This window comes from Plecotus auritus, assembly GCF_963455305.1.
Source record: "Plecotus auritus genome assembly, chromosome: 3".
NCBI lineage: Eukaryota > Metazoa > Chordata > Mammalia > Chiroptera > Vespertilionidae > Plecotus > Plecotus auritus.
This window is the reverse complement of record NC_137772.1, coordinates 169,516,585-169,544,524: the sequence shown is the minus strand read 5'-3', so window position 1 is coordinate 169,544,524 and position 27,940 is coordinate 169,516,585. Positions and strand designations below refer to the sequence as shown.

At 48.6% G+C, this 27,940-nt stretch overlaps 1 protein-coding gene across 2 annotated transcripts; it reads right to left on the bottom strand.

The window, feature by feature from the left end:
- Positions 1 to 17: 17 nt before the first annotated feature.
- On the bottom strand, positions 18 to 26,721 carry MYO1A (myosin IA). 2 transcript variants are annotated; one of them, XM_080662780.1, is made up of 28 exons: positions 26,489 to 26,721; positions 25,019 to 25,147; positions 24,805 to 24,920; positions 24,469 to 24,563; positions 24,159 to 24,263; positions 23,897 to 23,943; positions 23,695 to 23,758; positions 23,389 to 23,487; positions 21,400 to 21,503; positions 21,126 to 21,273; positions 20,562 to 20,680; positions 20,396 to 20,482; positions 15,036 to 15,101; positions 14,788 to 14,892; positions 12,936 to 12,998; positions 12,555 to 12,755; positions 12,181 to 12,407; positions 11,647 to 11,847; positions 11,374 to 11,470; positions 10,766 to 10,915; positions 10,588 to 10,656; positions 10,148 to 10,222; positions 4,644 to 4,778; positions 1,696 to 1,802; positions 1,191 to 1,323; positions 950 to 1,102; positions 660 to 787; positions 18 to 375 (listed from the first exon to the last, which is right to left on the bottom strand). In XM_080662780.1, the coding sequence occupies exons 2-28, from the start codon at positions 25,130 to 25,132 to the stop codon at positions 252 to 254; spliced, it is 3,132 nt and encodes a 1,043-aa protein (XP_080518906.1). In that variant the 5' UTR covers positions 25,133 to 25,147; positions 26,489 to 26,721; the 3' UTR covers positions 18 to 251. The 2 variants fall into 2 exon arrangements, with proteins under 2 accessions (XP_080518906.1, XP_080518905.1); XM_080662779.1 differs by lacking the exons at positions 24,805 to 24,920; positions 25,019 to 25,147; positions 26,489 to 26,721 and having other exon boundaries at positions 24,469 to 24,557.
- Positions 26,722 to 27,940: the final 1,219 nt, after the last annotated feature.

Sequence of the window (27,940 nt, the reverse complement as noted above, 5' to 3'; positions counted from 1 at the left end):
ACGCTGACCACACCTTTGGAAAGTCACTTGTTTTATTAGTGGGCAGAGAGGCTGAGGGTGGGATGAAGTTTGGAGAAAGGACTGGGATGGTCTGGGAGAAGAAAGGTCCTTTTCAAGGGTTCTTCAGGCTCCAAGCACTACCCCTGATCAGAGAGTTAGAGATGAGATCCTCCCACAAAGGTGGGTGGGTGGGGCTGGTGTTGGTCCAAGAGGGAGAACCTGCCATCTCTACATGCGGTCCCACCTCCTCACTATACAGTCACTTCCAGGCCATGACTCCCCTTCTTCTTGCAGCTGAGCTTGCCATTCCCATTATCCCTCGGCCCCTGGATGACCTTGACAGTCACATTGCTCTCCTTGAAGCTCACTGAGAACCTGAAGGGGGAAGAGACAAAAGGCAAAGCTAGTGCCCTCATCCCCTATGCCCATATTTTTATGATGGTTCCCTCTTCCCTTCTTGAGGCAAATACTCCCCCCTCCCCCCAGCCCAGGTCAGAAAACTTAAGACTCCGGAGACTTGGGTGGGGTAACTAAGAAGCTCCTCCAAGACCTGCCCTGACACAGTTGCTTCGCTTTCTGACCCTATGAATTTCCTGGTCACAATGACCAACAGCTTCATCATCTGCCAATCTGCCCCTCAGCCAAGCTCAGGGCCTTACTGCTCAGCCACGGTGACTGGAAGCTGCCTCTGCGTGGTGTCCAGCACGGCTCGGTACATTTTGGTCAGCAGTTCAACCACATGCTCGCTGACCAGCAGGAAGTCCCCCTTGGAACCCACAGATGATATCTTAGGAAGGAAAAAATAGCAGGGAAGGGGTTCACTTTTTCTCCTCAGGAGATATCCAAGGCCCAGAGGAAGAGGTTGGGGCCCCATCACCTTCAGCCCACCCCAGCCCTGTGATGCCCACTCCCTTCTCCAGGATGAGACCTGCCCCCACCCAGCTGATACCTCACTCAGATGCAAGCCAAAAAGCCCATCCTTGAAGCTGGTGACTGACACCCCGGCCACACTTTCCAGCCCAATGACAGTTTTGGCCTGGGACTTCTTGGTGTCTGTGAGAATCACATGCCCCTTGGTCAGGAGTAGAATTCGAGAGGAAGTCTAGGGACAGAACAGGAAAGGGTGAGGAAAGATGGGGTCAGCCCCCACCCTTCCAGCTGTGGGGAGGCATTCAGGATGCGGCCTTCACCTTGCCGTTGCCACGATTGACCTTCCTCACAGTCTCTGCCATCAGAACGGGCCCTTCCTCCCTGCTTGTCAGCTTCTGCAGCTTGGGGTTCCCTCGCAACCCAATATAGTCACCGTGGAAGGGAATGGGAACACTGAGGACACACAAGAAGCATGCAGTGGAGGCAAAGCCCTTGGCATGGACCTCAGGGCCCTGCACCTCCCCGCACTGCATTCCCATCTTAGTCCTCCAGTGCCCCTTCCCCCATCCACCACCATATCCACTATCTCAGGGATCCTCAGAGCATGGTCCAGGACCAACAGCCGTATCCCCTGGCAACTGTTAGAAAGGCAAATTCTTAGGCCCCCACCCAGACCTGCAGAATCAGAAACTCTGAGTGGGTGGGGGGCGGCAATCTGGGTGTTATCAAGCTTGCCTGGTGATTCAGGTGCACCCTGGAATTTGAGACCCACTGCTCTGTCCACCTGCGCTTGATGAAACTGACTGCAGGGTCTGAGGCTCTCACCTCGGCGGGTATGCAGCCTTCTTGCCCTTGAACAGCTCACTGGCGCAGAGCTTCTCCCTCAGGACCTCTACCTGCTTTGGGGACAGCTGGTCCCGGAACTTCTTGCACTGTGAGTGGGTTGGAGCAGAAGCTATGATCATGAAGGAAGGGTGCAGGGCTGGGAAGGGAGGGAGGGACATTGAGATGTGGAAGGAGAGGGACAGACACTGGAGAAGAGGACAGAGGGAAAAGAACAGGCACTAGACACTTCAGAGAGGGAAGAGGCTGGAGATGCATGGGGAGGACAATGGGGACTGAGGGATGCTGGGGAGGGGTGGAAATAATCTACACTAATAAAAGAGAAACATGCAAATTAACCATCACTCCACTACACCCACCAGCCAATCAGAGTGAGTATGCAAATTAACCCAGCAAAGATGGTGGTTAATTTGCATATGCAGAGTGGAGTGAAGACTGAAGACAGCATAGAAGGAAGAGGGAGGGAAAATGGAAAGTGAGGCAGCCCTGGCGACGGGAGGGAAAGCGCAGGGCAATGGTGGCGGCGGGAGAGAAAGCGTGGGGCGGGCAGCAGCTGCGGGAGGGAAAGCATGGGGCAGGGGGGGCAGTGGCGACAGGAGGGAAGGGAAAGCACGGGGCGGTGGCGGGAGGGAAAGTGCGGGGGGTGGGAGGGAAGCCCACCGGAAGCCCTGTTCTTGCAGGAATCTTCCTGCAACGGGCCTCTAGTAGAATATAAACCCACTGAGGGCTGTATGCCCAGCACAGGCCCAGTCCCAGACAAGGCGCTCAATAAGCATGTCCTGAATAGAACACTGTGCTAAGTGAAATAAGCCAGACACAAAAGGACAAATATTGTATGATTCCACTTTTAGGAGGTACCTAAAATACAGTTGGGTGCCACATAGTGACATTTCAGTCAATGACAAACTGCATGTGCCATGGTGGTCCTATCCTATATAATAAAAGGGTAATATGCAAATTGACCCTAACAGTGGAATGACCGGTCGCTATGACGCACACTGACCACCAGGGGGCAGATGCTCAACACAGGAGCTGTGCCCTGGTGATCAGTGTGCTCCCACAGGGGGAGCTCCGCTCAGCCACAAGCTGGGCTAATGGCTGCGAGCACAGTGGCGGTGGTGGGAGCCTCTCCCGCCTCCAAAGCAGTGCTAAGGATGTCCGACTGCGGCTTACAGGTAGCGGGCCTAAGCCGCAGTCAGACCTCCCCTGAGTGCTCCCGGGCTTCCAGAGGGAGTCTGACTGCCAGCTTAGGCCTGATCCCCCGGGGAGTGGGCCTAAGCTGGCAGGTGGGCATCCCTCAAGGGATCCTAGACTGCCAGAGGCCACAGGCCGGGCTGAGGGACACCCCCCTCCTGAGTGCACAAATTTTCATACACCGGGCCTCTAGTAAGATTATAATGGAGCTGAAAAATTCCTATCACCTTGTGACAATGTAGCCATGGGAACATCATAACACATGCATTACTCATGTGTTTGTGGTGATGCTAGTGTGAACAAACCTACAGCACTGTCAGTTGTATAAAAGTATAGCACATACAACTATGTACATAATACTTGATAATGGTAATAAACGACGATTATGTTACTGGTTTATGTATTTACTATATTATACTTTTAATTGCTATTTTAGAGAGCACTCTACTTATATTAAAAAAGTTTGCTAGCCCTCGCTGGTTTGGCTCAGTGGATAAGAGCATTGGCCTGCCGACTGAAGGGTCCCGGGTTCGATTCCAGTCAAGGGCAAATTCCTGGGTTGCGGGCGTGATCCCCAGTAGAGGGTGTGCAGGAGGCAGCCAATCCATGATTCTCTCTCATCATTGATGTTTCTATCTCTCTCTCTCTCTCCCCTTCTCTCTGAAATAAATAAAAATATATATTTTTTAAAAGTTTGCTATAAACAGTATGCCACATTACGACAGCAGCAGCCTCATATCTCGTGTTCATTGCATCTCTTGATTGCATCATTTTCTCGTGTGCTTGATTTAATCTCATGTTGTTTTGTGCAGTAACATGCTGTATGAACTGTAGCTTGGAGCAATAGGCTGTACCATATAGCCTAGGTATGTAGTAGGCTACACCACTGAGGTTTGCGTGAGTGCACTCTATGATGTTCACACAACAAAATCGCCTAACGATGCAGTTCTCAGAATGCATTCCCATTAAGCAATGTATGACTCTAGTCAAATTCCTAGAGTAGGCTCGGGGAGGGGGAAATGGGAGTTATTGCTAACTCAGTACAGAGTTTCAGTTTGGGATGATGAAAATAGTAAGGAGATGGATGTGGTGATGACTGCACAACAATGTGAATGTGCTCAAATACCACCGAACTGTATACTTCAACATGATTAACATGGTAAATTTTGTTATGCATATTTTACCACATTTAAAAAATATATGTTTTTATTGATTTTAGAGAGGAAGGGTGGCGGGGGAGAGAGAGAAACATCGATGTGAGAGAGAAACATCGATCTGCTGCCTCCCACATGCACCTTGACTGGGGATGGAGCCTGCAACCTGAGTATGTGTCCCGACCGGAATCAAACCAGTGACCTTTCAGTGCACGGGATGATGCTCAACAAACTGAGCCACACCGGCCAGGGCGACCACGATTTTTAAAAAAGATATTTTTATTGATTTCAGAGAGGAAAGGAAAGGGAGATAGAAACATCAATGATGAGAGAGAATCATGGATTGGCTGCCTCCTGCACACCCCTTACTGGGGATCAAGCCCACAGTCCGGGCATGTGCCCTGACTGGGAATCAAACTATAACCTCCTGGTGCATAGATCGAAGCTCAACCACTGAACTACACTGGCTGGGCCACAATTTTTTTTAAAGAGAAAAGGAGTAGAAGAGTGAAAAGAAGAGAAAAATCAGAGGGAGAAAATAAAAAAGACAAATGAGAAGAGAGGTGCCTGGGCCTCACTCACCTTCCACTGGTGGTAGAGCCGCTGCAGCTCCTGATTGGCTGTGGTGAAGCACTTATAAGGGGCTGCTGGCCACTTTTTGTCCAAGATACTGGTAGATGGCAAATTGTTCTTCAGCCCCAATAGGAATTTCTGTGCCTGAATTGGAAGCAGGGGAATTGAGAGTGCAATGATGAGAAGACAGGCCCCGGACAGGCAACACCCCAACCTGGTATTCAAAGTATTTTACTTAGAGCCCACCTCGTCACAGGATCCCCTGCATGACCCTGGCACACCAACCAGACAGGACTCCTCGCCGCGCCCTTTGCCCAGCCCACGCATTGCCACTCTGTGCCTTAGCTCATGCTGCTCTCAGCTCAACACTGCCAGCCCAGATTCTACCCATCCTTTCAGATGCCGTTCCAACCTCCCGATCCCCTGGCCCAGGGGAGCCCTCCTTTCTTTGGAGCCTCCTAGTACTCTGTCTGTACTTCTGTTTTTGTACTAATGTTACATGCATGGAAATCTCTCTAGACAGTGAGTCCTCGGGAGTTAGTTTCCAGGTCTTGAGTTTTTTTCCCCATTCAACATTTACTGAGTGTCTGCTCTGTTCCTGGCACTGTTCTAGGTATGGAGACACAGCAGTGAACACAGAAAAGTCTTTATACTCCCTGAGGTTACATTCTACTGGGGGTGGGGAAGGAGGCCTCTCACAGCAAATAAACACATATAATGTAATGCCAGTTCATTACATATACTGTGATGCAAAAAAAGCGGGCCCGAGACAGGAATGAGTGGTAGTGTATTCCAGAAACAGAAAGAAAGCCAGAGTGACTGAATTAAATTCAATAAAAGGAGAGAAGATCAGAGAGATAGTTAGTCAAGGACAGATCCTGCAGGGGCCTTGTTGACTGTGGTGAGGACAGAGGCCTTCATTTGGAGTGAAATAGAACACCACTAGAGGGCTTAAAGGGGAAGAGTGACATAACCTGACTTAATATTTTTTTAAATATATTTTTATTGATTTAAGGGAGAGAGATAGAAACATCAATGATGAGAGAGAATCATCGACTGGCTGCCTCCTGCACGCTCCCCACTGGGGATCAAGCCAACAACCTGAGCATGTGCCCTTGACAGGAATCGAACCTGGGACCCTTCAATCCCCAGGCCGACACTCTATCCACTGAGCCAATCTGGCTAGGGCTTTTTAAATATATTTTTACTAGAGGCCCGGTGCACGAAATTTGTGCACGAGGAGGAGGGGCCCCTCAGCCTGGTCTGCACCCTCTCCAATCCGGGACCCCTCGGGGGATGTCCGACTGCCTCTCACAACCCGGGACCACTGGCTCCTAACCACTCGCCTGCCTGCCTGCCTGATCGCCCCTAACCACCTCTGCCTGCCTGATCGCCCCTAACCACTTCTGCCTTGCCCCACACCCAGGACCCAGGATTCCCTCCTCCGGCCGGTCGCAGGCACCTGGGACCCGAGCTTCCCTCCCTCTGGCCGGCCGCAGCCACAGGGGACCGTGGGTGGGCGGCTTTGCCCAGGCTACAGCCGCAGGCGCCCAGGACTGCGGGGTGGGGGGCGGCTTGTCCCTTTCCCAGGCTGCAGCCTGGCTGGTCCCCAGTCCTCTCTCCCCAGTGTTGAGTGTCTGAGCAGTTCCAGTGCGAGGGAGCGAGGGCGTGATGACCATTTGCATGTTAGCTCTTTATTATATAGGATTGATTTCAGAGAGGAAGGGAGAGGGAGAAATGTTGGTGTCTCCTGTTTCGGCACCATAATGCCGGGGTTCTTTTCCAAGCCTTACAAAGGGTTCAGCATTCTGGAGAAAGGGGCTGTGCGTAGATGATTAGAAAGGAGTCCAAAGACGACAAAAGATATTTTTGAGAGGCATTGGGGGTCAGAGGAGCTTCAGCTAAAGGGAACTGAAGACTCTCCCTTGACCAAGGACCCGTGCTTTTATTCAACACGATTTATCCTAAGGCAAGGTGGAAATATACACTTCAAAGGGTAAGGTCTCAAAGGGTTTACAGAATCATTGTCAGTTTGAGGAATAGCCTGCAGCTGTTCAGGTGTTTGGCCAACAGGAGGCAATAAAATGCCCTGAGCTGTCTGGCAGCTAACAATCCTATTCAGGTTTGGGGTAAGTGCCTTTTTAGCCGTTTCCAACAGGTAAATTACATATGTGGCTCACCCTTGTTGAGCCCCCCAAGTCCCACCAACCTTTTGACGGAACTCTTGTAATTATTACATGCTGGAATTGGTTCTCGGCAGAGAGAGAGATAGAAACATCAATGATGAGAGAGAACCATCGACCGGCTGCCTCCTGCAGGACCCCTACTGGGGATCGAGCCTGCAGCAAACAGGGCTGTGCCTCTTACAGAATCAAAACCGGGACCCTTCAGTGGGCAGGCTGACGCTCTATCCACTGAGCCAAACCAGCTAGGGCCTGACTTAAAATTTTTTAAAAATTTAATATATTTTCTTATTTTGAAAAATTTTAAACATGCATAAAAGTTAAAAAAAAAACATTACAATGAACATCTGTATACTGTATACCCCTCACCTAAATTAACCAATTGATAATGTTAACATCTTGCCCTATCTGAATTCTCTCTCTAACATATGCCCCCGCATACATACAGATGCATATACATATACATATATACAAATCTTCATGTCACATTATCCTAAAGTAGGTTATAGATAACAACATTTTCCCCTAAAACTTAAGCATGCATCTCCCTAGAACTGGGACATTTACTTACACAATCACAATTTCATCACTATACCTAAGAAAATTAACATTGATTAGACTTACTCATCCAACAGCAATGCACTCAAATTTCTCCTAATGTCTTTTATATACTAAAAATGTCCTTTTCAGCCTGGTTGGCTTGGCTCAGTGGTTGAGTGTCGACCTATGAACCAGGAGATCCTGGTTCGATTCCCAGTCAGGGCACATGCCCAAGTTGCAGGCTTGATCCCCAGGAGGCAGCTGATCAATGATTCTCTCTCATCATTGATGTTTCTCTCTCTCTCTCTCCCTCTCTCCCTTCCTCCCTGAAATAAATAAAAATATATATTTTTTAAAATGTCCTTTTCAGCTTTGTTTTTATTTTTTCTGTTTCGGATCCAGTCAAGTTTCACCCATGATATCTGACTGTTTTTAATCTCCCCCAATCTAGACCCAGAACTCATGAGTCTTTATATTTCAGGGAGCACTCAACACCCTTTTCATTTATGGGATAGAATTATTGAAGGTATAGAAAATGACTTGATCTTGAGCACTTCAAATTTTTGGAATTTTGTTGTTGTTGTTGTTATTATTCCTCACCCGAGGATATTTTTTTCCCATCGATTTTTTAGAGAGATGGGGAGAGGGGAAGAGAGAGAGAGAGAGAAACATCGATGTGAGAGACACATCAATTGGTTGCCTCCTGCATACACCCAACTGGGGCTGGGAGACAAACCAGCAATCCAGGCACATGTCCTTGACCAGAATTGAACCTGCAACCCTTCAGTCCACAGGCCGACATTCTAACCACTGAGCCACGCAGGCCAGGGCCAACTTTTTGGCATTTTTATGAAAACTTTTTACTAAGACATTAGGTTTAAAAAATTAAAATAGAGCCGAAACCGGTTTGGCTCAGTGGATAGAGTGTCGGCCTGCGGACTGAGGGGTCCCGGGTTCGATTCCGGTCAGGGGCATGTGCCTTGGTTGCGGGCACATCCCCAGTGGGAGGTGTGCAGGAGGCAGCTGATCGATGTTTCTTTCTCATCGATGTTTCTGACTCTCTATCCCTCTCCCTTCCTCTCTGTAAAATATCAATAAAATATATTTTAAAAAATAAAAAAATTAAAATAGAAAAATGCACAGCACACAGCATATTGCTCTAGGAGCTATCCAAGCTTTTTGTATCTTCCACTACAAAGACCTACTGAGCTTGGTCTCATTACCCTGGAGTCTCTGGTCCTGGGTCTGGTTTGATTCACCTCAGTAAACATTCCTAAACAATCCCCCATGTTCCAATTGATGTGGAGCCTCTGAGGGTTTTCTTTTTTTTCTAGATCTAGAAAGTTCTACCTTTCCCTATGTAGCCCTCCATCCCCAGGTCTACCCAGGGCCATGTATGCCTGGTCGCCCAGGCCTCTATTGGGAGAAGGGGGCAGGCAGTGATTAAAACTCTGGAGTCAAATAGTTTGTATCCCAGCTGTACCATTTACCAACTGTGGGACTCCTAACAAGTTATTTAGCCTCTCTGGGCCTTAGTTTTTAACCTATAAATGGCCTACTTCTCAGGGTTGTTGATCACATTAAAGTTAATGCATGTAAAGAACTTAGTGCATAGTTAAGTGTTCAAGTAATAGTAGGTATTATGCTAGTATTAGTTATAGGCAAGGCAATTGCAAAATATAGACTAGTCAGAAACACTGGGGGAGTCCATGCCTAGTGGCTCCGCATGCATTCTTCTTAGGGATCTGAGTTAGTGAAGTTCTCATCTAAACCCAGCAGCTCCTGAGGTGATATTTAGCAGGTGCCTGATAATATACACGTGAAAGAAGAGGTGGAAGAAGAAAAAAGAAATAAGTAAAAAATAAAAGAATGAGAAAAAAGAAGAAAAAAAAAAAGAAAAGATGGAAGAGGGGCAAGTCATGAGATAAGAGCAAAACCAGATGACAGGTCTCAGGAATGCAGTTATGCAGTAAGAGAGCAGGAACCCTGAGAGGCAGACACGGTGGAGCCAGCTGAGGAGAGACGGGCTGAGGCAGCCTAGGAAAATGAAGCTTCCCTGAGGAGGGGGAGGAGGACAGGACGAACGTTCAGGGAGGTAATGGAGTCCCTATTCCTCCAAAAATCAAATCAGTGGAGGGCAGTTCCAATTTACCGCAGCCCTCTGCCTCAGACCTCTGCTCTTCCTCCTACCCTCTGGCCTTCCCCAAGGTTTCCCAGGAAGTGCTGCTCCCTCCCTGTCTGTTTTCCCTCTGACATGTCTCAGCAGCAGCACTGCTTTCTACCCCCTTCTCTGTCCCTGTTTTCCTCTCACTGGAAACTGCCCATAGTCTGAATGTCCAGGCCTGGTCCTGGCTTCTTCCTGTCCACTCTGACCTGAGTCCTCCACAATTAAGATCCTTCCTGAGGCTTAATTTCAGACTCAACTGCTATAGTTTCAGAAGAGATAGAAGGAAAATATAATTTCGTCACCTTCACCCCAACTCTAAACTAGATTCGTTAACCCTATGTGTCCTCATTCTGTCTTCAACGAGGCTCAGCTCCTCACCTGCTGTCAACCATCCAGCCATCTCTTCATGGGTGTGCTGGGACCCCTTCCTACCACAAGATTGCCTACCCTGTCCACTCCCAAATGTGCTCTGATTCTGCCCCTGGGCCCTGAGACAGGCAGGCTAAGGAAGCTCTTGTGGGGAAAGCTTTGAGTCACTTCTTCTCAAACCTCACATCTTTCTCTTTCAAACCTGTCCCTCCATCCTCAAACCCCCACTCCCATCCTCAGCACCCACCACTTACTAGGCTTTTGTAGATGAAACTTGACAAGGTGAGAGCAGCCCCTGACCGGAAGTATTTTCGGTAATCCTTGCGGGCCTGGCAGGGACATACAAGAAAGGAGCCAGAATAAAGATAGTTAGACCTAGAAGACAGAGCATAGACCTAGAAGAGGTTCTACTCTTTTCAACCACACAGAGAACAGAGCAAAATAGAGAGCTGAGACTACAGCTGAAGAAAGTAGTCAGATAATGAGGCAACGAGGACACTCAAAGCAGAAGGCAGAGCCACACATATGTACGAATTTTCTCAGCATGCAGCCACACTCCCAGACACACATGGAGCAGCCTCAGAAATACCCAGACACAGACACGCCATTGCACAGAGGTATGTCCGAGGTTCAAGTAGGACAATTCAAAAGGAACCACATGTGGAGAGGGAACCCCTCTCCCCTTTTCCATTACCTTCCACCCTCTCACAAAAGCCTGGATCAATAATACTGACGCCTTTATCTTTCCATAGCGCTTCTTTTGCTGTAGGAAACAATGGGCCTGTTAGAAAAGGCCTACCTCCTGAACCACCTCCCCCATTTTCCACTCTCCTAGTAGAGTGAGGGGATGGGACTTTGGGGGTTACTGGTACCATGGTGCCCCGAAACCAAGAGGAAATGAGGATCTGACTCTTGCGCATCTGCTGGTAGTGGGTGCGGCAGCGCCAGCCTCGGTAGATCTTCTGTATGAGTGTGGCCAGCTGCTGGATTCTAAGGCGTCTCTGATCCTCCAGGTAGAAAAGCTGTGGAGCGGTGAAAGGGGAACTGAGAAGCTGGCCTAGGGGAACAGCGCTCTCTCTTCCTGCACTCCACAGTACCAGAGGCTTCCCAGCCAGTGCTTTATTTGAGCATTCCTTTGTCCTCTGAGTTCATTCATTAATTTACTAATTCATGTTAACAAGCTTCTACTAAACACTAACTCTGTAGCCACTACTATGCTAGGATTTGGAAACTCAGACACATTACCCAGACCCACAAGGAGTCCTGCTTCAAGTGGAGGCACTCAGAGGGGCCCTGCAAGCACGCGTGATTCCAGGGCTCTCAGTCAGGGTGGGAACCCAGGGAACAGTCCCGCAGAGAGGAGACCTCATCCACTATCCGTTCCAGGTTATAGATGCTCCCTTCCCCACCCAGCCTCTCATGCAGATGAGGTTTCCAACTCTTCCGCCCCCACCCAATACAGGTGCACTCTCCAACTCACAGTCTTGGGGCTTTTAATGAAGATTTTTGTCTTCCCAAAGGTCATCTCCTCTGAGGTGCAGGTGCTCAGCTCCCCCAGGATCTTCTCCACCCCCTCCCTACGAAAGCAAATGGGGAAAGCTGCCAGGGGGCAACCCAGGGGAGGGCCTCTCCACCTCTCCCCCAATCCCCTCCACTCTGGGAGAAGAGTTCAGGGCTTGAACAAGAAGACTTCATTGTCTCTTCTCCCACAATGTTCCCTGCACTGCCTTCTCCACTCCTCACCGAGTCTTACCGGTCTCCCCCATTCCAGTGAGGCCAAGTGCTCCGGCTCAGCAATCGGTACCTTTCCAGGAAGGGCCTGTATCCCTGGCGGAAGGCATAGCCCGCCCGGCGCACACGCACATTCTCTAGCAGTCCCAGGTACCGAGCCTGGGTTGCCACCAGCTCCCAGGAGAACTGACCTCGCTGTTGATGCTCATTGGGCTTTATACACCTGGTGGGAGGGAGAGCAAAGTCCAGGCTTCAGGAGCTTCACCTTTGCCAGTGTGACCCATCCTGGTCTCTACACCCCAATTCTGCACACATTACCCCTAGGTGAAATATTTCAGAGGAAGTGGTCACACTGGCCTTTCCAGTTTCACTCATTAGTATGGTCCCCATCCAAATCTCATGCTCTCCCTGCTACAGGACTCTCACAGCTCACCAGGCTCTGTTTTCCCTGAGAAAAGGGCCTCTGATACTCTTATTCCAAAGACACCTCCCCCCTGACATGTTCTACAGCATGCGGATGTATGTAGCATGTTTCCCTATGTGCCCAGTATGTCACCTGATATAGTTGGGGTTCTTGGAATATAGGTTCTTCATGAGTATGGCCACAGAACTCTTAAACTGGGCCCCAGCAGTTGGGGGGCGTTTGAGAGATGCCTGCTTAGGATCACCTTCGGGGAACAAGGACCGAAGGAGTGGGTGCTTGGCCTTCCACATGGCCTGGGACAAGTCCCGGAAGAGTAGGTCATTATTCTTGTCAATGAAGCTGTTCACATTATATGTCACCTGTAGAAGAACATCTATTGGTCTGGAGAGCCCATGACCTTGTCCCAGCACTTGGCCCTCCCAGTTGCAGATCCTCCCAATTCCTTCCCCATTGCCTTCAGCCTGTGCGCAGGCCCTAGCCTTGACCCTCCAGCCCTGCCATATCACCTTGCCCGCATAGTGGCAGATGCGGAAGCAGCTGAGACCCATGGTGTGGTCATACTGGCGCTGGGCGTTCTGGGTGACTTTGCTCTCGTAGTAACCATGCTTGGAGAAGAGCTGGTTCAGCTTTGCTAGGAAAGTGGAATCACTGACCACCCCAGGCCGCAGGCACTCCTCGTCCAGCATGGCCAGGATACCTCGCTGATTCTGGCCAGGGGAACAATATCAGCCCAACCTAGACCTGGTCCTCTAGGATGTCCAGATCCTCTGCCCACTCACCCTTTGCCCTTTTTACCACCCTTGCCAAGTGGGGTGAGGGGTGAGGGGTGAAGGGAGGGGGATGGATGTCCAGGGGAAGGTCCCAAAGATAAGAGAAGGATAACTCACATGCTCAATAAGGTTACAGATAATGCCATTATCAAAGTAGTCCACCTTTTTCCATGGTATGCCCTAGCAAGGGGAGGTGGAAAAATTACAGGGAGCAGGTCTAAGACAAATCTCCAAAGACCCCACCAGACCCAGGCTCCCTTTCACCTATCCCACAAAGGACCATCAGAAAGCCCCACAGTTCAGAGGGGTCCTTGGTATGGTTTCTATCTGTGTCCCCATTCCTCCAAGGTTCGTGGAGAATTTGTGGTGTGGGTAGAGGGATACACGGGAAGACCCAGAGCAGCAGTGAGGGGAAATCAATGTAGAGAGCCCTGTAGGTGCTGTAGGGTAGAGAGGGAAGTACAAGCTGCTAGGTAAAGATTGGGTAGAGATTACCCAGCTCTGGGGTTGGGGATCCTTTAGTATATGGAAGAGCAAAGGGCCACACCACTCTGACAACCAACTACAGAACCAAAGCACGTACGTGAGTTTATCATCAAGCAACAAAGCTTTCTGTGCTTTAGGGATTTGCTGCACATCAGGCCTGCAGACAGGATACCTCCTAATACCACCCCAGGGCCAGATGTAGCAGTTCAGGCCATTCCCAGGTGTGACTGGGGAACAAGCTTCTCTCTCCCTCCTCTCTCACAGGTCTTCAGGGAATGCAGAGTGGAATTAAGTTGCCCTCCCACTTCATTCCAAAAATGTCTTCCCTGACTGATTAAATGAATTATGATATTTATTATAGCATCTTTAATAGACTGATACAGAAAGATCTCTTGTTAAATTATGAAATCAAGGTGTAGAAGAGGGTGTATTCACTGCCTATAGATGGGAAAGAAATTGAGGAGGCTGGGGACAAGGTGGGAGAGAGGCCTTTCTTTATACATCTTGTAAGCTTTTTGAATTTTGAAGCACAGGAATATATTATCTATTTGATCATTTGAAAATTTAATATAAGCCCTGGCCTGATAGTTCAGTTGGTTAGAGCCTCATCCCGATACCTCCAGGTTGCAGGTTCAATCCCCGGTAAGGGAACATACAAGAAACAACCAACAAATGCATAAATAAGTGGAACAACAAATTGACCTCTCTCCCCTGTCCCCCTTCCTTTAGCCTTTCTCTCTCTCCCTCTCCCTTTCTCTAAAACTCAATAAATAAAAATTTAAAAATTTTTTAAATAAAAACATCCAAATACTTTTAAAAGCTTCTCTGTACATTGTTATCACAGTGCCTGAAGTTCTGTCACAAGAGATTCCTGAGAGCTCACAGGGAGCATCTTGATGATTGAGACTCAGCATTCACACTTCGAGGGAATGAACTCAATCAGAGAGCTGTCTGACACCTAGACCTAGAGAACCGCTGAATAGGGGCAGGAGTGTGGAAATCCGGAGCCACGGGCACTTCTGGGAGAAAGTCTGGGGTCAGCGTGCTACAAGAGGGGAAGGCAACATCAGAGCCTAGAGGAGACAAAGGATTCTGAGGAGCTAGAGAAGAGCACAGAAAGGGATGTGGTTGGGTGCCAAGCCCAGGAGAAAAGTCCCTTCTAAATGTGGCTCACAGTGTGCCATAGGCCAAGCACAGCTGTCACTTCACTCTTGTCATGACTCCCCCTCACACACACACCCTTCTATCAAGCCACCCCCTTCCTGGCCTGGCCTAGAGTGTGGGGAACAGGGGGGGATGGAGAGCAGAAAATTTGGGCTTCTCGGTAATGCTGGAATGTTCAGCTGTGCAGGGAAAACTTTTTGTCCTCCGTGTTCCCACGAGGGAACAATTGAGAAGAAACTGTGATCAAGGAGAAAGAAAGACCTGGCACGTGCCTAGAAGTCATTTAAGAGAGAGGAGGTGGGGAGAAGGCTTAGTTTACCTCTCTCTTATATTCCTCTTGCTCCTCTTTCAGTGTTAGCTCTATGAACACCTGCTGTAGCTTCTCATTGCAGTAGTTGATCACAAATTGCTCAAAGCTATTGTCCTAAGGGAAGGTACACAGATTAGAGAGACCAGCTCAGCCCAAGATACTTCCTTCCTGTTAGCCCTACCTCCCCTCTCTCACATCCCCTTTGAGCCCATCCGCCTCTAACCCTAGGGTACTGCAGTTGGGCAAAGTTGTCTTACCTCTAATATTTCAAAGCCATAGATATCCAGGACCCCCATTACCTTCTTCTTCTCCCCAATGCCCACCTGAAGAGGAGGAAAAGATAAGTCTGAGGATGGGCCCTTCTACAGTGGATGTGATGATGGAGGTGATTGGAGCAAGGGGCAAACAGAACTCGGGTGAGCTTGACCAAGCTGGACAGGAATTGTGATTTTATTCTCCTTTCTCTTCAGTATGCTGGAGGACAAGCAAAGAGGGTGGAAAGGAGGCAAAGGAAGATGCAAAGAGATTCCAGGACAGTGCTCCCATGGTGTGAGGTAGAAAGATATCGAAATCCCCTCAGGAAATAACTATCTCTTAATTTGTTGAGCATTTTATTAAAAAATCTATATTCTTATTTCATTAATTATATCATAAACCTAAAAGGAGTGATTATTCCCATTTTACTGATTTAAAAAATCAAATTTCAAAAGAGCTAAGCATTTACCAAACCTAGAGTCAAATCCCATTTTACCCCACTACCCTGCAGTAATAGCTTCTAAATCGATGGCACTTGGGAGAAACCAAGATGGCAGCATAGATAAACACCTAAACTGCTGCCTCGCACAACAATTTCAAAACTACAACTAAAAGATAAAACGGACATCATCCAGAACCACAGGAAGGCTGGCTGAGTGGAAATTCTACAACTAGAAGGAAAGAGAAAAGCACACTGAGACTCAGAGGAGTTGCAGAAGGCAGAGGTATGGAGGCAAGCACACGGAGAGGGCTGGCAACTGAGTACGCGGCTGGCTTTCTCAATCGGGAGGGAGACAAAAGCTCCCGACTGCTCTGAACTCCAGTTCTGGGCGAGACTCTGGGGACCCAGACTCATTCAGGGAGAAACTGGACTATCAGGAAAGAGAAAAGCACACTGAGACTCAAAGGAACTGCGGAAGGCAGAGGTACTGAGGCACGTGTGAGGAGAGGGCTGGCAACTGAGTATGCGGCTGGCTTTCTCAGTCAGGAGGGAGACAAAAGCTCCCGATTGCTCTGAACTCCAGTTCCAGGCGAGACTCTGGGGACCCAGACTCATTCGGGGAGAAACTGGACTCTCTGGCAGCGGGCAAAACTCGGGGGCAGCTCTCTCAGAGGTGCTTGCAGCGATTACCGTGGGACACTGAGACCCGGGGGGCCTCTTAGGGCAGGGCTGATAGGAAGCCATTGCTGTCTGTTCCGCCCTGAGACTCCGCCCCATCCAAGTTGAGCACAGAGGCTTTTGCAAGTCTTGTCTCATAAAGGTGTCTCCAGCACAGAAGTTCTCCCAGCGTAGACACAGCTGATCCTCACAGCCAAGTGGCTTGGAGGTCAATTCCTCCCAGTGATACCAACAACAATCAAGGCTTAACTACAACAAGACTGTGCACACAGCCCACAAAGGGGTGCACCAAGAGTGTCCACCTCAGGTAACTGGGGAGGCTGAGCCACTGGGCCCAATAGGACACCTAGCACACAAAGCCATTCTATCAACTCAGGGAAGCAGCCAAAATGTGGAGACAAAGAAACAGGTCACAAATGAAAGAAATGGAGGAAAGCAAACAACTGAATATAGAGTTCAAAACCACGGTTATAAGGTTTTTCAAGAATTTTCTAGAAAAGGCTGATAAATTTAGTGAGACCCTTGAGTATATGAAAAAGGACCAACTAAAAATTAAGCATACACTGACTGAAATAAAAAATAATATACAAAGACACAACAGCAGACCAGAGGATCACAAGAATCAAGTCAAAGATTTGAAATACAAAGAAGCAAAAAACACCCAACCGGAAAAGCAAAAAGAAAAAAGAATCCAAAAATATGAAGATAGTGTAAGGAGTGGCTGGGACAACTTCAAGCGTACCAACATCCGAATTATGGGGGTGCCAGAAGAAGAGAGAGAGCAAGATACTGAAAACCTATTTGAAGAAATAATGACAGAAAACTTCCCCCACCTGGTGAAAGAAATAGACTTACAAGTCCAGGAAGCACACAGAACCCCAAACAAAAGGAATCCAAAGAGGACCACACCAAGACACATCATAATTAAAATGCCAAGAGCAAAGGCAAAGAGAGAATATTAAAAGCAGCAAGAGAAAAACAGTTAGTTACCTACAAGGGAACACCCATACAATTGTCAGCTGATTTCTCAACAGAAACTATGCAGGCCAGATGGGAGTGGCAAGAAATATTCAAAGTGATGAATAGCAAGAAACTACAACCAAGATTACTCTACCCAGCAAAGCTATCATTCAGAATTGAAGGTCAGATAAAGAGCTTCACAGATAAGAAAAAGCTAAAGGAGTTCATCACCACCAAACCAGTATTATATGAAATGCTGAAAGGTATTCTTTAAGAAAAGGAAGAAGAAGAAAAAGGTAAAGATAAAAATTATGAACAACAAATACATATCTATCAACAAGTGAATCTAAAAATCAAGTGAATAAAAAATCTGATGAACAGAATAAACTGGTGAATATAATAGAATCAGGGGCATAGAAAGGGAGTGGACTGACAATTCTCAGGGAGAAAGGGGTGTGGGGGTGCGGGAAGAGACTGGACAGCCCTAACTGGTTTGGCTCAGTAGATAGAGCGTCGGCCTGTGGACTGAAGGGTCCCAGGTTCAATTCCAGTCAAGGGCATGTACCTTGGTTGCGGGCACATCCCCAGTAGGGGGTGTGCAGGAGGCAGCTGATCAATGTTTCTCTCTCATAGATGTTTCTAACTCTCCCTCTCCCTTCCTCTCTAAAAAAAATAAATAAAAAATATTTTTTAAAAAAGAGAGAGAGACTGGACAAAAATCGTACACCTATGGATGAGGATAGTGTGGGGGGGTAAGGGCAGAGGGTGAGGTGGGAACTGGGTGGAGGGGAGCTATGGGGGGGGGAAATAGGAACAATTGTAATAATCTGAACAATAAAGATTTATTAAATAAAAAAATTAAAATTAAAAAATAAAATACTATATAATAAAAGAGTAATATGCAAATTAACCATCACTCTGCTACACCCACAAGCCACACCCACCAGTCACGCCCACCTGCCAATCAGGAGCAAATATGCAAATAAACCCAACCAAGATGGCTACAGCCACAGAGAGCAGGAGGGAGGCTTGGGTTTCCCTGGCGATGGAGGAAGCCAAGCTTTCCGCCTGCCCTTGCCAGCCTAGGCCTCCACTCAAGGCTGCAAAGTTTCAATGATAGAAGATACATAAAACCAAACAGAAATGGCGGCAGCCTCGGAGCTGGAAGGAGCAGGAGGCTAGGGTTGCCCCCGGTGATGGAGGAAGCCAAGCTTTCCGCACACCCTGGCTGGCCCAGGCCTCCGCTTAAGGCTACAAAGTTTCAATTATAGAAGATACATAAATCCTCCAAAAAATGGCTGCCGCCATGGAGCAAGCAGAAGGCTTGGCTCTGCTCCAGGCTACAAAGTTTCAATTGTAGAAGATAAATAAACCCCAGATACCAGGGCCTCCACTTGTGTCGCCAGGGGGCGTGGCTGGCCTGCACACCACCACAGACCCCTCGCCCAGGCCACCTCACACCCCAAGGGAACCCCCACCCTGATCCGGAACACCCTTCAGGGCAAACCAGCTGGCCCCCACCCGTGCACCAGGCCTCTATCCTATCTAATAAAAGAGTAATATGCAGATTGACCATCACTCCAACACACAAGATGGCTGCCCCCATGTGGTCAAAGATCCTGCCCCCATGTGGACACAAGATGGCCATCACAAGATGGCCAGCAAGGGAGGGCAGTTAGGGGCGATCAAGTCTGCAGGGGAGGGCAGTTAGGGGTGACCAAGCCGGCAGAGGAGGGAAGTTGTGGGCAACCAGGCCTGCAGGGAAAGGCAGTTGGGAGGGACCCAGGCCTGCAGGGGAGGGCAGTTGGGAGGGACCCAGGCCTGCAGGGGAGGGCAGTTAGGGGTGACCAGGCCTGCAGGGGAGGGCAGTTAGGGGTAAACAGGCTAGCAGGGGAGCAGTTAGGCATGAATCAGGCTGGCAGGGGAGTGGTTAGGGGGTGATCAGGCTGGCAGGCAGAAGCGGTTAGGGGCAATCAGGAAGGCAGGCAGGCAAGCAGTTGGTAGCCAGCAGTCCTGGATTGTGAGAGGGATCCCAGATTGGAGAGGGTGCAGGCTGGGCTGAGGGACACCCCCCCTCCTCTGTGCACGAATTTCGTGCACCGGGCCTCTAGTAAAAAATAAAAATAAATTGATGGCACTTTCATGTACATAATCTTTAAATAATAGTTCTATTTTTATTTAATTCACATACCAGAAAAATGTATCCTTTAAAGGTATACAAGTTGGTGGGCTTTTAATGTATATTCAGAAAGTGTGCAACCATCACCACTACCTAATTCCAGAGCATTCATCATCCTCCCAAAAGAAATCTTGTACACATAACCATTAGCAGTCACTCCCCAGTCCTCCCTCCCACCCCCAGTCCCTGATAACCACTGATTTACATCCCATGTCTGTGGATTTGCCTATTCTGGGCATTTCATATAAATGGAGTAATTCAAAATGTGGCCTTTTATATCTGGCTTCTTTCACTCAACATGTTTTCTTTTTTTTTTTTTTTCTTTTTTTTTTTCTTTAAATATATTTTATTGATATTTCACAGAGAGGAAGGGAGAGGGATAGAGAGTTAGAAACATCGATGAGAGAGAAACATCGATCAGCTGCCTCCTGCACACCTCCCACTGGGGATGTGCCCGCAACCAAGGTACATGCCCTTGACCGGAATCGAACCCGGGACCCTTTAGTCCGCAGGCTGACGCTCTATCCACTGAGCCAAACCGGTTTCGGCCACTCAACATGTTTTCAAAGTTCATCCATGTTGATTATGTACCAGTATGTCATTCCTTTTCATGGCCAAATAATATCCCATTGTATAAATACACCACATTGTATTTATTTATTCACTTATCAGTTGATGGTCATTTGGGTTGTTTCCACTTTTTGGTTATTAAGAATAATGCCTCTATGAACATTCATATATATCGATTTTCAATCTGCTTGGATATATACCTAGGAGTAAAACTGTTGGTTATAATAACCATGTACACAATTTTATCTCATCCTCACTAAACCTGTGAAGCAGGTAGGCATTAATGTCCTATTTTCCAAATTAGGAAACTGAGGTTCAGAATCTTTGTGAAATTGAAAGGCCACACGCTGGTAAGGGTGTATCCAGATAGTAAAAAAACCAGTGATGTTTCCACAATCACACACTATTGGAAGACACTGTGCGCTATTCCTCATTGTCCTTACTCTGTCATCTCAGAATCTATGGTATAGGGCTGGTGACCAGGGTAGGAGAAGTGAGGGCAGTAGTGTTGAGGGAAGAGGGCGATCTCTCACCTTGATGCTCTCATTGATTCGATTCACTATCCAGTTGAAGAGACGGCTATAGATGTTCTTAGCCAGAGCATCCCGGGCATACTGAGCCTACAGGGCAAGGCCAGGCTGGTTAGTGTGGCAGCCACAGAACAGACTCAGAATCAGCCCCTCCCATAGGGCTCCTTACCTGAACAACATTCAGTGCAGTGACCACCTTTTCTTTAGCAGTCGCCATGGTCCTTGAGCACAAAGCTCTCTCTAGTTCCTTTGAATCCAAACCCATCATTTCCCCAATCTCCAGAACACCTGGGGTGATGAGGAAATACAACATGGCCTGAGAGAGGGCTTTCTCCCAGGGGAGGGAGGAAGCAGATAAGTGAAGTTGCTGGGAGACTGGTGTCCCTGGGCCCTGCTGGAGCAGCCCTTGCATCCAGTTCAGAACATGGCCTTGAAGAAGGTCTGGGGAGGAGGAGAAAGGGGAGATCTGGGAACTTTTCATGCATTATCTACTTTAATATGAAAATCTCCTGAAATAGGTGAGACTCGGAAAGGTCTCAGAACCTATGTCTACCAAACTTCAAAACCTCATTCCAATGTGCCTTACTGGGAGTTCTTAATGCGTATGTTTGGGGAAGGACTCAGGAGCAGGCTGAGTGGGACTAAATCAGAGTGAGGTTAGTTATACTAGAGATGGTGGAAGAAGAGCAGGAGATTCGGGAAGCTGGGTGGGTCTTCAGCAGGGGGTGCAGACCTCTCCCATCAGAGATGCCACTTGCTGATATCCCATTGGCCTGGAATTCGTCTGACAGCTCCACATTCCCCAGCTTCAGCACCAGGGCTGTCACCTCTAGCACCCATCGAATCTCCTCCTTGGAGAACCCAATCACAGTCATTGCATTCTTAGGGAGCAAGCAGAAATCAGAAGTTAAACTGTGGTGCCAGTCCAATGCCTCCCTCCTCAAAGCCAGAGCCTGGGCTCAGGGGATGGCCTAAGAGCCCAAGCCTCCCCTAACCTGGGCACCCACCTGCACAGACTTAAAATTGGAGGCGTCATCCATGCCATCCACTCTGGACACTTCTCGGTTCAGATAGGCATAGCCACTTGTATCCCGCTCGAGCTTCAGGGCCGCTGGGAGGGCCAGTGTTTGGGGAAAGGGTTAGTACACAGGCTCTCCAGCCTGGACCCTCACTGCCCTAGCCCTAGGTGGGTTCATTCATTTACTCAAAGAAGACTTTTTTTTTTTTTAGTTTCTTCCCTTGCCTCCTTTATTTTGGGATCATTAATTCCTATACTACACTAAATTTTTAAGTGGTATTCAGGGTTTAGGTATTTGTAATTATTGGGGTTTTCTCCTAACTTTTATGAAAGAAAAGCTTCATTTTATTCTTCTCCCCATCCTCAGAGTTCTGAACAATAAAGACAAACAAACCAATCCTCTACACTGCTCTAGACTCAGTGACTCTGAGGATGAAGGTAAGGAAGGAAGGGTAAGCACATACCTCCCACTCAGCCTTGCTGGTGCATTTGTTATTTGTTCATAAGCACTGACAGAGTGTTCCCAACCCTGATCCCTCTTCTGGAAGGGTTCTCTGGTGTGGTGGGGCTGAGTCAAATGGCTCTCTTGTGTTCCTCTGTGGTGAGTCTCTATCCCAGCCCCTATCACGTGGGCTAAGTTATGTTTTCTCCTCACAAATAAACATCTTGTGTGTTGGGACTGTGTTTTTCACCTTCATAATCTGTATACCTGGAACTTTTGGCATGCAGGAACTTTGTTCTTTTTAATAAATGAATCAAGGGAATGATCAAAGCTACCGGAGATAGGAAGGAGTGGGTTAATCATGGAACTTTAGGGATATCAATGATCTGTTATTCAAATGATCTGAGATTCAGTGAGTATCTCTCAAACTGAAATTTAATGGAAGCTTCTCCCAAGACACAATTTTGAAACCAAAGTGTACTAAAGAGGAACGTCTGAACACAGAATGAGTCAGAAAGGCCCTGGGATGACGACACTGGGGAGGGCCTGCCTGAGATGATGACACTGGGGAGGGACTCAATTTAAACCAATGAGTGACAGAACCAGAACAAGACACTGGTGCCTATGATTCAGACAAATGGAACACAACCAAGACTATTAAGCCAGGAGGGAGATCAGACCTGTGGGGGCACCTGAACCATAGATCTGCCAGAGGAAAAAAGAAAATAGGTACAAGTCCAGCACAGAATAATCTGAAACCAAAGGGAGCAGATACCCACAGTGCTCTCAGCTAGAGGGCGGACTGACAGGGCCTTTGGTCTCACTGGACCCTGTAGTGATGCCAGTACAACATTCAAGCTGGGACGGGCTCTTCCTCGGGAAAAGGCAGCTTGCCCTATTCCTTCTGCTCCTATGCACATCTGCAAGGCCTACTGGCACTGACCATACCGTATTGCAGTGTATCTGTTCACACATCTGCCATCCCTGGGAGACTAAGTTCTTCAGGGACAGGATCAATGTCTTACTCAACTCTGTACCTCTAGAGGATAGCACAGTGTTCGATCATAGTAGGTGCTCAAGAGATGTCTGCTGAATGAATGAATGAAACCTAGGTGGAACTGTCTAAGAAGAGGAAATCAAGGACAGGTCTTGGGTGAAACAGATGTAGACCAAGGACAACTTCAACGGAATCTCAGTGAAGGTTCAACATCCTGCTGAATTTCCTGCTGAACTACCAGTAACATCCCTTGAGTTGAAGATAGGAAAGGATGATAGATGGAAATGAGAGTTCCATTTTTGAAGCCTACTCAGGGAAAAGAGGAACTCAGGCAGGACAGAGGAATACAAGCAGTGAAGAGGCAACAGAGCTTATTCCTAGCAATAAAACCCCACAGAGGTCACAGGATTTGTTCCCAAAAAATGGTGGGTGAGATCAGATGAGGAATGTGGAAGGAGGAATCTGAGGGGCTCAGGAAGAGGCTGCGGGGACCCAGAGGGGACTGATGACGGCTGGGGATGTTCAGGGCAGGCACATACTCAGCAGCTGTGCATCTGCTCCAGCCAGTAGCTGATAGAAGATGTGGAAGTTCCTTTCTCCTTTGAGCTGCTTCACCACTCGGGATTTCTCAAGCAGATCTGGCAGAAAATTAGAAAAGAATGTTTTGCAGATCTGGGAGATACCTCAGCTTCCCTCTAATTCTGCCCTCATCCCTGACATCCCTAGTGGTTAGGAAGTCGGGTAGTCTAATATTCCTTCTACCCACAGTAGCAGATTAGCAGAAAGGGACACCGTGGGGCAGGTGGAAGAGAGAGAGGAGGTAAGCAGAATGGGGAGACACGTACAGTTTGTGATGACGCCACCGAGGGGGGATCCCTTGAAGTCAAACTCAATATCCATGTATTTTCCCTTCAGGGGCCAGAGAGAGAGAGGGAGACAGACTTTGCTTCCTTCTCTTGTCACCACCCTGTCCAGGAAGGGTCTGTGGTACATTCTTCCCTCTCAAGCCTCCACACCCTCTCCTCCCAGACTGAGATGTTCACTCACAAATCGAGAGGAGTTGTTGTTGCGGATGGTCTTGGCATTGCCAAAAGCTGCAGAGATGAGGAGAGGGGCAGTGAGGTGGCTGAGGGGAGAAGAGGGACTCTCGAGAAGGAAAGGAGGAAGGTCTTCCAGTCATTGTGCCAATCTCAGATTTTTCAGGCTGAATGAGGACAGTGGTTTTGGAACAATGGGAAGGTGACTAGGGCTGAGTGACTCTGGGGTTGGCCGGGTGAGGGGTACAGAGGGCAGAGCCTGGCATTCTCACCCTCCAGCACTGGGTTAGACTGAAGCAGTTGCTCCTTCACAGAGTTCACCTGTTCCCCTTTTCCGCAGACGGCAGCCACATAAGACATCACCAGCTTACTAGCCTCTGTGCAAGAAAAACCCTCACATGGATCTCCACACCACCCTCTGTAACTTCTCTCGTCCCAGCACCTCAGAGCCTTCACAGTCAGGAAAACCAAGAGGGAATTTGGGGGATGGGGGAGGGGCAGGGGGCAGGGCCAGACCTGGCTGGGAGAGACAAAGGGTTAGTTCCAGAGGTGATCCCACAGCTTTCCCAGCAGGCGCCTCACCTGTCTTCCCGGCTCCACTCTCCCCCGTGATGAGGATGCACTGGTCTCGGTCCCGGAACTTCAGTGACTGGTATGCCATGTTTGCCAGTGCATAGCTTGGGAGGAGGAAGTAGGTAATGGCTAATGTGGGGTCAATCCAAGACACCACATTTTCTCAATCCCCAGCCTCCAAGTCATCCACCCTCTAATTCTAAGGAAGTGGCAGGCTAGGAAGGGGGCTCCAGAGGGCCAGGGGCAGAAGGGCAGCTAGAGGTCTCCTCTAGGAGGAAAGAGAGAAGAAATTAGGATGTCTCCTCATCAGGATCATTGTCACCTTCCCTTGGTCTCTCTACTCACATATGGGGCTTCAGCTCATAGAAGGTACATTCCTGGTATTTGGCAATGAACTCTGGGCCATAGATGGGCAGCTGTTGGTACGGATTCACGGAAACCAAGACGTTCCCAATGTAGGTCTGTAGCCGGGGAAGAAGGTGAAGGAAAGGAGTGGGGGAGGTATGGGAGCATGTGGACTCTCTGGCCACCACCGTCAGGGGCATCCACATGTACTCACATAAATCGTTTTGTTCTCATAGCGCAGCTGGAGGTTCTTGAGCATAGACTCTTCCTCCAGGGGTTCCAGGAGCACGAGATCCTCCACCCCTATGGAACCTTCCAGGAGAGTCATGTTGAGGAGCTGATCCTGGGGGTAAGAGGGATGCTTTGTTGATGTCTGCTCAGCTTTAGAGACCCGTAACTGAGAGGAAGAAGGCAGAAAGGACGAGGAGAGCCTTCTTCCCCCAGTTCCAGCCCTAGAGAGAGTCCTTGACCTGGGAGAAGCCTCTAGACTAGCCCACGTTAACTGTGGGAGGAGGTGGGGGATCCTTTGCCCCCTGGGTCAGGGTTGGTAGGGACAGGGCAGGGATGGGACAGGACCACCTGCCTCTGACCACCAGGGTAAGGAAGGCATCATAGGTAGCACCTAGGGAAGCACATCTGTGCTTGTAAGAGAGGGGTTGGGAGGACAAGATAAGCAAAGCTTTGCCCACAGCCAGGCACCAAGAGCTCTCTCCTCCCTGCACGGAGGCCCTGGCCAGGGTCTAAACTCCCTGATCACTGTCCCAGTTCTCCTCAACTCCCTACCTCCCACAGCCCCTACTTCAGTCACCCAACCCACCCACACCCATTTCAAAGGCTCTTCCAAAGGTCTCTGCTCCCCTCTCATTGCTACAGTGAGATTCATTTTTTAAATGGGGACCAGACAAGGTGAAGAGTTTGAGGACGGAGTTGGGAGTTCCTCCATAAAAAACTGGAATACCCCAAAGAAAATCCAAGTGAGCTTTGTTTCCCCAACAAACTAGTAGCTTTCAGGACCTGTGGATGTGCCTACACTTCTGTCCTTATTTTCCTATTTCCAGTTTTCACATGAATTCCTATAACCTGGCCTAGACTTTGTCCTTGGGGGACACATCCAGCTTTTTAGTAGGAAATGAACAAGGAGAAGCAGAGTGGGAGAAACAGGGAGCCTGGGCCCACTGCCTCGGTCCCAGCAGTAGGCACACAGTAAGTGTCCCCTAAGGAAGAAGCCCAGCCCTGCTCAGTTTTCCCTGTGGGACTGACTAGGTGGGGTGGCCTGGTACAGAACAGAATTATCTGTACAATGGTCAATGCCACTCCCCACAGGAATAAAGGAGCCATATTCTCCGCCTCTCCTGCATAGCTGAACCTGCATGGGGGAGGGGAAGAAAGCAGGAATGAAAGTTTGAGCAAGAAGGGGATACAGCTGCCTTCTTCCTTCACTCTGCTTTCCCCAAGCTCCAGGAAAAGAATGCAATTGTCACTTTGAACACAAGTGGTTAAGTAACTTGACAGGGAAGGGTGAGAAGCATAAGCAGGGCCGGAAGAAGGCATCTTTTTTTAATTTGGATTTGAGGGAAGTGGAAATATGACAGGTTGGAGGTAAGGCAAGGGAAAAGGAAGCCAGCCCCAGGTGGGTACCACAATACCCAAAAGAGGAGCAGTGACAGGTCAAGGCTAGACTCACCCAACACTGGAACTAGGGTGTAACTTCACTGTTCCTTGGAGAATGGTGGATGAAATCCCTATTCAACAGGAAGGGGGCACAGGATGCCCGCCCCAAAGGTGGAGAGGTGCCTCTGTTAACAGGAGCTGTCCATGGTGTTGGAGAGGCCAGGAAAGAAGCTGCCCTCCTCTTGCCAGTGTCCACCGTTCTGACCTTGTCTGTGCTGCCTCCTCCAGCCAGGGCTCCTTGTGTCGGTCAAGCAAGAAGCCAGAGCCGGCTGCTCAGCACAAAGTCCGAGGCTGTTCCTGCTGAGGGTGTGGTTCGCTTAACCCTTGACAGGCCTGAAGCCCAGAAGGGAAACAGTAGTCACAAGAAAGCACCTGTAGTAGGAAAGAGTATCTGGCTGGCCTTAGCTGAGCAGCTCAAGTCGAGTTCTTGTGCCATTGTCCCAAAAATTTGGAAATGAGAACAGGAGTGGGATTTATAGCCAAGGATAAGCCTTCCCAAAGTCAGAAATTTGTCAAGGAGGAAGGTAGGCTTGGGTCTCTTCCTAACAACGACTCAGTACCTCCCTCAAACCCACCCTTCCTATCTTATTATTGAGTCAGGGGTTGTCAGTGACATTACTTTAAGAACTAAGCAGACAAAATACCCAAATTTCTCTCCACCCCCTCCCCCTCATGAATCAGACCCCATGATACAGACCTAAAAACTAAAGTTAGTAATAATGCCTGACATTTGTATAGACATCAGTTTCATTAAACTCCCACCTGTATCATCACATTGAATCACACCACCCTGTGAGGTAGGCAGTGCAGATAGTCCATTAAAAAAGAAAATTAGAGGCAAACACTGAGGCTCAAAGATTACAGTGTGCCCATCGTTCCACAGGCAGTATGTGGCAGAACCACAAACTGAATGCGGCTTCCTGACCCTAAGTCAGCCAGAGGTTCCAGCCCAAGTCCTGGCATTTCTAATTTTAACCCTTCTGTGCTAGGATACTGAATGAAACCTTGAGACAATGTTTTCTGGGCACTAGCCCAGCTGGAAATACCTGCCTTCGATAGTAAGCAGCTTATAAAATCCTGTTTTCCAGGGTACCCCCTCACCCACCCAGAGAAAATCCTGAACAACAGGCTCCCTCTGCCCACCATTCTCCCTTCCCAGCATGCACAAATACACACTTAGCTGAAGGCAGAGACTTGATTCTCCAACTTGCAGTCACAGCTGCTTGGTTCAAGGTCCAAACATTATTGCTTTGCAGAAGCATTCTGCAGAAGCCTGGCCCATCAGCAGTCCATTATCAACCTGCCCTTTCATAATTTATTGATTTACTATATATATGTGAGTGGGGGAGAGGCAAGGAAAAGAGAGAGAGAAAAGGCTGAGTGGAAGTGACATCAGAACATAATCTCCTGCTGACGACGCCTTGCCACACTAGCAGTCAGCAGCTGTGCGTTGCAGCAGGTTGCC

Bases quoted from the DNA above. Each gene is read 5' to 3' on its own strand.
- MYO1A (XM_080662780.1), bottom strand. From the start codon at position 25,132: ATGACTCTCCTGGAAGGTTCCATAGGGGTGGAGGATCTCGTGCTCCTG. The intron at 20,681-21,125 runs GTCTGCACCCCC...TCATCACCCCAG, and splicing joins TGGCATCTCTGATGGGAGAG to GTGTTCTGGAGATTGGGGAA. The intron at 10,657-10,765 runs GTACCAGTAACC...TGTTTCCTACAG, and splicing joins CTTGGTTTCGGGGCACCATG to CAAAAGAAGCGCTATGGAAA.